The sequence below is a fragment of the Aristolochia californica genome, unplaced genomic scaffold (assembly GCF_029961685.1).
Source record: "Aristolochia californica isolate CCGP_79_NKW_82.1479 unplaced genomic scaffold, dmAriCali1.0.hap1 SCAF_5, whole genome shotgun sequence".
Lineage (NCBI taxonomy): Eukaryota > Viridiplantae > Streptophyta > Magnoliopsida > Piperales > Aristolochiaceae > Aristolochia > Aristolochia californica.
In genome coordinates, this window is record NW_027182214.1 from 43,741,672 (window position 1) to 43,753,269 (window position 11,598).

At 39.0% G+C, this 11,598-nt stretch overlaps 2 protein-coding genes across 2 annotated transcripts; one reads left to right on the forward strand and one right to left on the reverse strand.

Annotated features, from left to right (window-relative positions):
• The first annotated feature begins 4,149 nt into the window (after nt 1-4,149).
• On the forward strand, nt 4,150-6,310 carry LOC137965740 (septum-promoting GTP-binding protein 1). Its single transcript, XM_068812073.1, has 6 exons — nt 4,150-4,640; nt 4,747-4,867; nt 4,966-5,056; nt 5,195-5,234; nt 5,324-5,407; nt 5,892-6,310. The coding sequence occupies exons 1-6, from the start codon at nt 4,323-4,325 to the stop codon at nt 6,054-6,056; spliced, it is 819 nt and encodes a 272-aa protein (XP_068668174.1). The 5' UTR covers nt 4,150-4,322; the 3' UTR covers nt 6,057-6,310.
• Nucleotides 6,311-6,433: 123 nt separating this feature from the next.
• On the reverse strand, nt 6,434-10,648 carry LOC137965741 (uncharacterized). The gene is made up of 3 exons (XM_068812074.1): nt 10,470-10,648; nt 7,580-7,659; nt 6,434-6,715 (listed from the first exon to the last, which is right to left on the reverse strand). Exons 1-3 carry the CDS (start codon nt 10,584-10,586, stop codon nt 6,631-6,633), a joined length of 282 nt encoding a protein of 93 aa, XP_068668175.1. The 5' UTR covers nt 10,587-10,648; the 3' UTR covers nt 6,434-6,630.
• Nucleotides 10,649-11,598: the final 950 nt, after the last annotated feature.

Sequence of the window (11,598 nt, forward strand, 5' to 3'; positions counted from 1 at the left end):
AAAAATACCTGCCAAACAATTGGATGTAGAAGATTCCGGAGCTACTCAGGTGTGTAGAGAGCATTGACATGAGTTGCTGAAACTGAGTGGAGTCAAGATTCTGAAAACGACGCCCAACAGAAGTAGAACCTTGGCTATCTTCAACAATGGAAACTTGATGAGAAGCAACATGGGAATTTTGCGTGGTTTTGGAGGCGGGTCCAGTCGGATAGCCATGGAGCTTGAAGCAACGAGCAGTAGTATGGCCAACAGTCTTGCAATGAGTACAATAATACTTGTCCTTGTTCGGATTCCGGGGAGCATCGTAATTTTGATTATGGGAAGCATTGGAATTCGGATTCTGGGGAGCACTGTAATTTGAATGAAATTTCTGGGAGGTTTGTGAGCCAGGTTTATGAACGTCTGTCTTCCCAGATTTAACCGTGAATGCCATTGTGTTAGTGGGAGTATGCGAACCCGAGGTATTAGGAGTCCTCCGTTGTTGTTCCTCTTGGACAACTAAAGAAAAAACACGATTAAGAGGAGGCATCAGATCCATGAGGAGTAGTTGACCACGAACATGGGAGAAAGAGTCATCAAGGCCCATCAAGAATGACATGATATACTCCATGTTGTGGTAATCAATAAGATTATTAACCCCACCACAGCATTTCCCACAAGAGCAATGAGGGCGGTAATTGTTCAGTTATTCCCAAATGGTCGTCAGCTTCGTGAAATAAGTGCTAACGGAATCCTGGTCTTGAAGCAAGTTCATCAATTCTCGTTTAAGTTGAAAAATGCGTAGGCCGTTGTGCTGTGTTGATAATGATCCCGAAGGGCAAGCCAAATTTCGCAGGTAGAAGCAGCAAACATAACACTCGCAGAGATTTCCTTGGAAACCGAATTTAAGATCCAAGAGATGACAATATTGTTATTCCGAGTCCAGGGGTTGAGCAAAGTAGGATCAACACTCTGAGTTTCAGGTATGGAACCATCGATAAATCTCACTTTGTTCATCACGGATAAGGTGAGGGACATTGCACGACTCCAACTGGTGTAATTTTCATTAGTAAGCAGCTGCAAGACAAGAACTTGCCCGGGGCTGTCCAAATGGTGAAGATAGTAGGGATTCGATGGTTCCAAAATTGGAATGAGTTGAACTGGTATGAAGACCAGAATCAGAAACACCCGTCGATGAATAAGTCTCCATGGAGCCCCTAAGAAGATTCTCCAAAAAAATTAAGGTCTGGTACGTAACCTCAGAATTCAACAAAAAAATTCTCCACCAGATCCAAACAGCAAACTCTTGGCCCACCAAGAAAAATCCACAACTCTCGGCCAACAACAAATGTGCAGAGAATAAATCCAGCAACTAAATCCAAAACAAATCCAACCCTCACGGTAACGGTGCCAGAGAACCACAACAAATTACAGAGAGACCACCAGCTGTTGACCAACCAATAGAATCAAGAGAATAAATCCAGCAACCAAATCCAAAAATCCAACCTTCACGGCAACGGTGCCATCTCGCCGAGAAAACAGAAGCCCTAACTCTATCGAAAAAGGAAATATTCAAGAGGAAGATGAAATCTAACCTCGTTGTCGGAAGATCAGCTGAAATAGGAAGCGGAAATCAGCCGCTACCAAAAGTGTTCCGCTGAAATAGGCGAAAGAGACGATGGCCGAAACCAATCGCCGAAAATAGGTCGCCGATGACCGTCGCCGAAATAGACGAAGGAAGGTTCATCGTCCGAAAATACTCAGAGGATGAGGATCATCCGCTCTGATACCATATTAGAACTTCAAATAGGGAAGAGCCGTTGAGCTCTGCTCGTCGGGGTGGCACAACCGAGAAGACGAAGGAAAATAAAGATTGTGATTTCTGATTAAATTTGTTTACAAGTTACAATAGTGACTTTATACAGTAAAGGGGGAAAAAGAGGTAAAAAAGTAAAATTATAAATATTACATAATAATGAAATAATAAAATAATAAAATACATTCTAATATTAGTCAACAAACTTAAAATTTGAATTTTATCTTCATCTCCCGCTTCAAATTTATTTCATTCATCTACTTAAAATTCAACTTCAAATTAGTGTGGACTAGTTCATGTGCACTGAAAAACAGTTTCCAGTGTTAATGCCCTAAAATGAAAAAAAATATAAAAAACAAGAGAAGGAGTAACTTGTAATAATATACTTAATTAAAACATAATACTTAAGCCTAAAATTAGGTAAAACAAACATGATCACTATGCGAATAAGTAATTTAATACATAATGAAAATATATTAATATACTAATTAATTAAATTAAATATTATATTATTTAATAATTACAGTTTATTATACATTAATACAGTAATTACATCAACCAATTACCTATGCATACGATTAATTATAATAAATTAATTAATTAATTAATCAAATAGTAACTTTAAACACACTATATTTTTATATACTGTCCCCAGGGTTATCATTTAATCTCAGTCATGTTCAGTATTGATTTTTTCTTTTCAGCTTCACGCAAAGAGTTAATTAACACTGAACACCCATTCATGGTGAAATAAAATTCACCTCCACTGGTCCAAATCTTGAATCTCTTTTGGTCTTGATTTGGAAGACGATAATATCAGCAAAGAAATCTGATGTGGCCGTGCCTTAACGTATACGCTGAATCCAGCTCTATAAATCTCGTGGAAATCTCAATTTTCATCCGGAAGATGATGAAATGGCTGTCGCATCAAGTCTCTCTCTTTCCATTTCTTATAATATCTTCATTTGAGTAGCCTTAACTTGCTCCCCACTCCCTATGCCACGATTCCTTCAACATCACTGAAACCAGACTCACATTTTGCAGGTCTGTTTCCTAACATAGAAGATGAACGAACTCTCTGCGTAGCTGTTTATCCATGGCTGGTTCATACTTCCATTACCGTTCCAGAAACGACTCTATCATCGCATCATTCACCTGTTTCATCCAGTGACAAATGGCTAGAGACGATCGTTCCAGACAAACTTAAGGGTCGGGTCTTTATCAGTCATCACTCTCTGAGACCCACGCGTCTTCACCCAGAAGCGAGTTTATTTTCTAACGCAGTTAGTTAAAGAGAGAAACTGATCATCGAACCATTTATTAAAGCACCTTCACCAACCTTTCCATGCCCAGTTGCTGAAGAAACTGTATTTTTCATTTCGGAGCTGGTGCTCTCTTTCTTGTTCCTTACGCCCTTCATTATTAGAAACGTATACCCACGGATTAAAGAATCAAGCAGCGTGAATTACACAAAAACAAGTGTCCTGTATCCTGCACAGACAATCGGGCTCCCTTTTTCTTCTTCTTTCTACGTTTTCATCAAATGTGGTTCAGCTTTTGGAATCCGACCTGACTCAACTATTAAATTCGTCAAAAGCCACTGCCACTCGTTCAGGATAGTGAGCGTCGGTGCCAAATCTCTTCGCTTCTCTCGTTACAGGCATATTCTTCGCAGGAGAATCCATGTACAAATTCAATAAATTACTAGGGACGGTGAGAGGTGTCAATCTGACGCTGTGACGCTGCTTTTCCTTTATCCCCACACTCTTCCGGTTCCTCTCTGTCCCCGCGATCTGAGAAAAAGCTTCCTTCGTTTCGGTTTCTCATCCGGGTCGATCTCGGGAGATTGTCTTTCTAACTCCCTTTGCTGCTGCTCGTCTCTTTCCGTTAGTCCAATAAATCCAAGACCAAGAATCAGTCAGAATTCACTGTAAAAATAATCTGAACAGAGACGAGGTAGTCGCCATCATCGATTTGTGGGCTGTGAATCCCTGACCCATTTGGGTGATCATTGAAATGAGGAGCAAAATTTTGAGAAGAAGAATTGTATCAATTCGAATGAAAAATGAAAAGTTCCTCTCGCGACATCTCAGCGGACTGGTGGAGTGGAGCTAATCGAGATTTCGTTATAAATAAGCTGGATTAATCTATTAATCTGCGTGTAATTTGTTCATATTAATGAATGACGAGCTTATCCTCGATAAGGAAATGGCAGAACTACCCTGATGAACGTGGAAACCGAGAAGCCGGCAACATGGACACTTTTGAGAATCTCAAAAACCGGTCAACCGTATTCCCGATAAGACGGTCACCACCGTAGCTACGGTCGTTGGATTCAAAAGAGACGTCACAGAGCCAAAAAACAGGCAGAAAGGAGAAACGATAGAGATTAACAGTTGAGAGGAAAGAGAGGGAAGCAAGTTGGTTGGAGCAAGAGGAGAAAGAAGAAAAAGGAAGGAAAGTTCGAGGACGCGGAGAGGAGTCTCTGCGCTTTCATGGCTGGAAAGGGTCTTGAGGACACCAAAAGATGACTCACATCTGCCGGAGGATCATTGACGTGAACGTGTGGAGGCTCGTCGGTCGGGTGGCTTTCTTTCGCCGAATATTTAGGTTCCTCTGGGAGAGGATTCTAGTCTGCTCCTCCGGGAAGGACCCTCGGTATCGCCGGCTTCCCCCGTTGGACTCGTCCTTGGCGGAGCAGAAATCCGTTCCAGATAAAAGTGGGGAAGCACCGAGGGTGCCTGAGTCAATTCTCCTGGATGTCGACCTTGACGGCGATTCAGATATGGTGGTCCTGAAGATTAGCCTTCTGGGTGATTGTCAGATTGGAAAAACCAGTTTCATGGTAAGATTAATTCGGCTATTCGGCAATTCCTCTCTTTCTCTGCGTGTTTTAAGTGAATTTCTTTTCCCGTGATCAATCTGACGGTTTCTGGGTTGTTTTATGGAAGACTAAATATGTAGGGAACGACGAAGAACAAAATTACTTGCAAATGACGGGACTAACTTTGATGGATAAAGTGTTTTCTGTTAGAGGAACCAAAATTGCTTTTAACATCTGGGATGTGGGAGGTGAGCTTTTCATTTCGGGGTTTGATTTTTGATAGATTTCTATCCGAATTTGATTCTTCTGTCGGTGGTGCAATTTATTGGAATCTTTTCGTGTCCAGGTGATCAAAGATTTCACGTTCCAATTGCCTGTAAAGATGCTGCTGCAATTTTGATTATGTTCGATCTTACAAGTAGATGCACCTTGAACAGGTTCGTTTCATTGATGAAGCAATAATATGTTCCATTCTTGATGCTCTTTACAGCTCAATTTGTGATTCAGAACGCATAATGATAATGTAGTTACAGAAATAATTTTATATTAAGCTTCGTGACTCTGTTTCTGTACAGTGCTGTCGAATGGTATCGGCAAGCAAGAAAGTGGAATCAGGTGACTTGATCATCTTCTGAACTTTTTTACAGGTTTGAACATATCATCGAAACCCATTCTGATTTATTCGTCTTTTAATCTTTTTTCAGACTGCAATTCCGATTTTGATCGGGACTAAATTTGATGATTTCGTTCAAATTCCTGTTCACCTACAGTGGGCGATTGTGAGGCAGGTAATTTGAATTCCAATCTGGGTTTTTAAAGCATAGAAGATGAAGGGGAAAAGAAAAACAATTAAGATAGTTTTCTCTGATATTTATCAATGCTGCAAACATCTAAAACTTATCATTAAAACACTATTTCACTGTTCAAAAGCTAGATTAATGATCATAAAAAACGTGAAAATGAGTGCAAACACAGTGAAAACGCACCTAAAAAGCCTTTCCGAAAGCAGCCGCTTTGGAGTCATTTTCAAGATAAAGAGGTGAAGACGAACTTTTCTTCGTCCCCATGAAAAACTAAATCCAGTAACCCAGAGAAAGTAAACGGACCTCTGTTTTCCACGACTGAATTCATTTCTGGTAATGGTCAAATTTCTTATCTGGTTTGCTACGACTATGTGCTTGCTGAATGGAAAGTGGAGACGAGAGTGGAAAACGTATGCTGAAAGGAGTCTCACTTTATTCTGTTTTCTCCTGCTTTCGTTGTCACATACAGGCAAGGGTGTATGCGCGAGCCATGAACGCAACCCTCTTCTTCTCCAGTGCAACCCATAACATTAATGTGAACAAGATCTTCAAATTCATCACTGCCAAGCTCTTCAACTTGCCATGGACTGTTCAGAGGAACCTCACGATTGGCGAGCCAATAATCGACTACTGAGGATTTTTGCTTGTAATTGCTAGTTTTTTTTTTTTTTTAAAAAGATCTTTTTCGCGGGCTCAGGGGATGATCTGTACATAGCGAAGTTGCTCCGAGAAGACGGAATCTGGGTAGTTTTTGTTTTGAATTTTTATTAGCCAAACGGATAAATCTCATTGCATCAAAACGAGGCTCCCTAACTCCAAAATTTGAAGCGAACAAAACCCAGGAGTATTTGCGACTACAATCGCTGTCGTCCGCACATATCCGACCCCCACGGTCGTGAAGAGGCGCCCACAAGAGCAGAGTTCGTTCGTTCTTCTTCTTGGAAAGGAAAGCCATTAACCCACTCTTCGTATCGTTCACGTTGGCCTTTGTGTAACAGAGACTCATTCAAGTCGGTACTTCAAGCAAACATGGTATACCTTTGTGTATTTAATCCCTCACACCTAAAACGACCAGTAAATCATAAAAAAGGAACAAAGAAACAGTATCACCCACAGCTGCTCTGAAGCTTGTGCCAAAGAGGTAATCCTCTGAGTTCATCTCAGATAGTTCTTCTATGCTTTTATCTTAAAAACATATAAGTTTTCACTCAGGGAATGGGCTCCTCATAGATGCGCTCCTCTCTCTTGGGGGGGTCAATCTTCAAATATGTAAAGGGTTCTGTGGGCTCCTCTCTGCAGGAGAATAAAAAGGATAAAAACATGAGAACAATATTTCATAATGAAAACAATACTGCCAGACATAAATGAACTGGTTTTTTTTTTATGTTAAAAATGAACATGGATTTCTTCATATTATACCAAGAAATATAAAGAAAGCAACAGTTTTCACAAAATCACACAAGGTTTAAATGTCTCCTATGTTACAGCAAGTGATACAAGTGCAACAAGTAGCTGAAAATTCCTGAAGAAACGGCTAAATTTATGCACTATAGCAAACAAAGGAAAAAACCATAGCACCACAAACCACCCGAATAACCGCATTCGGTAAATGAAAAGCTCACTATGCCCTCCAATATCCTCGCCCCTGCCTCTCATATTCTCTTTTCTTTTTTAAACAGAGAGAATATTTACGAGAATAATTACTATAGAAGGATGAGTCAGATTATTTATGTATTCACAGATTATTTACTATAATGTTAGACAGCTCATGCTTGTATATTGAAGAATATAGACAATGAAGAAGCACCAGATACATAAGATAGAAATAGAAGATTAAGAATGTTGAGGGGTAAATCTAGGGCAAATAAATGCATATACGGACAAAAGAGGAAACACTTGAAAGTGAAGCACAAATAGATGAAAAAACTTTTAAATCATTTGAGATGCTATGGGTATGTCAAAAGGTATACTATTGCACCAATAAGGTGCAACAGTAAGGTAAGGGAAAAAATAAAGACAGAACTGTGAGGAAAGACTTGAAGAAACACAACTTAGTTAATAAGTTAGTGAAAGATAGAGCAAAGATGAAGAGAAAGAGTTGTCTAGGGACATTTTTAGAAAACCATATAGGAGTTGAGGGTAAAAAGTACAACATACCCTGGTTCAGACTTAAAGCATCGCCACATGAGCTTCCACGGGCCTGGAACTGTTGTTAATGGATTTCCTTCAAAGATTGCCTACAAGGTTGAAGAGACAAATGAAGCTTATTATGCTTCATTCGCACATTAGAATAGGAAGTCCTTACAGTTCAATACAAGAAGCACACACAAATGAAAAATATATCATCTGCAATGATTTCAACTGATGACAAGAACAGGGATGACGTCTTTCTACAAAAAAAACGGCACTACAGTATTTGGAACATAATCAAATTGAAGCATCACTGCTGGAAGAGCAAGAGCACTTCCTAAAAAAAAGATATTCTCACCTACAGTGTCACTCCTTTGAGAATATTGACCAAATGTATTTATTTCTATCATTCTCTGACTTGACCCCAGTGATGGTTTCAGAACTACCTGACAAGCATAACTTCATCCTTAGAATTTGGATTACCACTATACCAGTTTTCAGCACTCAAATATCAAAAGTCAAGTGGCCAGACATAGGGGCTTTTCTCCCACCCAAGAGTCTGACCAAACTTCTGGTGCCGAGTTCCCCCTTATATGTCTGATGCTTGAGCTTGTCTCTTTCTTTGAGGTCAGGAGGCGGTTTCCACCAGCCTTGTGTTGTATCCTTATGTAGTATAAGTTTAAGGTTTTTGAATAAAACCCATTGCCGTTTGAAAACAACAAAAAAAGAAGAACCTTCCATTGTTATACTTTATGAGATGAAGTTCCAAATACTAGATTCATGCTTGCAAAGAGATGGGTAAAGTCACCAAAGTCATTCAATCTTGTAAATTATGACCAACAAGAAGCATAATAAAACATTATATTTATCTCTAAAGGTTAAGAACCCAATTGCTTCGTGATTTTACAAGTGTTTCAAAGGTTCACTTGAAATCCTGACAACAAATTACAGTATCATTCCACAGTGCTTTTAGGTTGATTGATCTTGTATTTTATAACTAAGAAAGACAAATAGAAAGAAAATGCACAAGGCCAGATTAAAGAAAACACAAGTTTCTCTCACAAATAGAAAGAACCAAGTGGACAATTCCTTTATCTGCTGGAATAAAAAAAGAAAACATCAGTATTTGATACACATACACGTCTTTCTTATATTTAATGAGATGTTTTATCAAGCATCCAAGAAAATCTTGGGTCCAATTTGGCTTGAATCCAAGATCACACATTAAGAGACACGGATGAACCAAAAGCTCAATCCGCATATGTGTCATTTGCTCTGAGACTTTCGCATCTTTAACTGAATTTAAAGCATATTTTCTCATGTAGCTGTACCAACACGATTTTTTTTTCACTGTTAGTCTAATGGTAAATTACCTTGAAGTCTCACTTGATATTTAGTTCAGCTTAACTGATCTCTTGCCTCACCAAATAAAGTGGCAAACTTCATATTGATGGTCATAAGTCATGCAACTTGATAGATCAAGGTCTGGGAACTAATATTCCCAAAGATGCATCTTCTTGCACTAAACTAAGCTTAGGGTGCATTTGCACCAATAGGAAACTAAAGGAAAAAATGACTAATAGAAAATTTTCCGTTTGACCAAAATTTTCTGGTTTTTGTGATGATTTTTAGGGATGGGAAATTTTTCTGTTTGATTCCCCTTACCCATAAAAAAATTTAAATATATAAGAAAATGAGATCCTATAGCTCCGATAGGAAACCATAGAAAAAATAAACTAACAATCATCAAAATGGTCCTTGATCAATCCTCTTACCTCCACCTTATTCTGTACTTTTTATTATTTTTTTCTTTTCTTCCTATTGTAGACACAAACACTACACGTAATATACCCATGGTTTTGCTATAGTGGCACAAACACAATAAAACCAGTCAATGGCAATTTTCCCAATAGGAAATTTTTCCAATGGAAAAATTAGTTAAAGGGACAATGATTTTTCCATGACTTTGTTTCATAAGGCAGCACAAACTGACCCTAAGGGAAAAAAAATCATAGATTTGGTTTAAACCTCATATCTGTAGATCACTCAACTAAATTAGGGTGCTACACCCAAAACGTGTAAAGAGAGCATAGATTCAGAATAGACCAGACCTATCCATTGTCCAATCCATTCATGCAAAAGGTCTACAGTTTTCATCAAGATATTTTCCAAATAGTATGCATAACAAAGAATTGAGAAGGATATAAGTCAATTTTTTTTATGATAAACGTCAATTAACTTTTAACCAAGCCAAAGCCTACAAAATGAAAATCTTGGACATTAACACGTGTAACGAAATGGCAGAAAAAAACCTACATCTTACTGCCAAACTGCTAGGAAGAAAAACGAAAATACATTAAGCATGAATAAATACAAGTGTTTTCCAAAGAAAGAAAAAAAGGAAAACAAATAAATAAATACACAGACAAACAATTTAAACAAACAAAAGCATGCACCACTAGGAAGAAAAGGATCTTAGCCATATAAGAAGCAGCTATTGAGAAAATTCAGCATGATGTGTCTTTATTCTCCACTAGGTTTGTACAGTGTGTCTGACCATAATTTAGCTTTCTCTCGCGTCCAGGTAACCAATATTGCACTAACGAGTCTCAGTTGTTTGAAAATATGTAGGAAATCGCTTAAATAAATAAGGGAAAAGAGAAAACCCACAAAAATTGAAGCAAATTCCAAAGAAAGAGATCACCAGGTACACGAACTTTCACCCAAACAAAAAATAAAACTCACGAAATAACGATTTAGAAAGAACTCAACGGTCAGAAATAGAAGCCCCAGGATTTCAATTAAAAGCGAGAGAGCAAAGAGAGCCCTTCGCTCTCAAACTGCAGAGAAAAACTTACTCTCATTGGCTGAGAAGAGAAATGGCTGAGAAGAGAAAGGATGGTTAGAAGTCACTGACCTGAATAACATCTTCTACCCTGTCATTGCATCTGTGTGCCTTGGGTTGCCTTGTGTCTCCTTCGGGGAGGCCCCATGGACTTTCCCTCCTCGGAACTGGTCTCGTCGGTGCACTCATCTCTCTCTCAGCTAAAGCGTTACGGACTCTCCCTCCCCTTGCCTTCGTCTTCGGAGTACGAACCAGAGTTCCATCGGAATGATAAATTATTTGGCATTATGGACCCCAAAAGCAGGGCCCATTTACCTATTCTAAAATAGAGCATTGGGCCCATTTTGATGCTTAAAACCCGTATAACTTTGAATCCTATTACGGCCATGTCGGGGCACATGGCCACATTATCTCCGTCGCTTCTGCCTCTACGGGTGCAAGTAGGGGTGGCTCGAATTCGGCTCGGTTCAATTCAGTATATTTAGATCTCAAACCGAGTTGAGGTTTGAGTTAATGAGCCGAGCTCAACCGAATCAAGGTTCGGCTCGAAAGCTCGCAAGTTGCCTCGTGAGTCGCGGGATCCGGGGGGGGAAGCCCATCCGCCGCCTCTGTTACCGTCGACAAATCCTCACCGGCCGCTACATCCCCTTCCCTCTGATTTCTTCCTCTTTCTCCGATTTCTTCGCCTTTGTTTCCGTCGTCGACGACAGGTCCTTATCGGCGCCACACCTTCGCTCCGCGTCATCTCCCCCCCCCCCCCCCCCTTGCGTGAACGTGTGAAGTCACACGTGCGAGATTATAAACCAGTGCAAAGACGATTTCACATGTATGAAAGTCACATGTGCGAGATCATAAACAAGTAAAAAAAAACTCTTTGTCCCTTCCTCATGGCTCTTAAAGAAAATGAAAATACATTTTAGTAGAAATATGTTTCTAGATACTATTAGTGGTTTTTTTAGTAAATATTGAAAATACATTTTTAGTAGAAATATAGGGACTATTATTGTCTCATATTTTTTTGAAATATTTTTCTAATTATAAATTCTTATTAAAAAATCATATAATTTTCTAAGTAAAATTTTCTTGTCAAGATGGGCTAGAAAAGCATATAGAAAATTTTTGAATAAATATTTGACAGTTGATGCTATAATACTTTTAGCATGAGGCAATTTTCATAGCAATTTTGTGTTTGACATTTTAT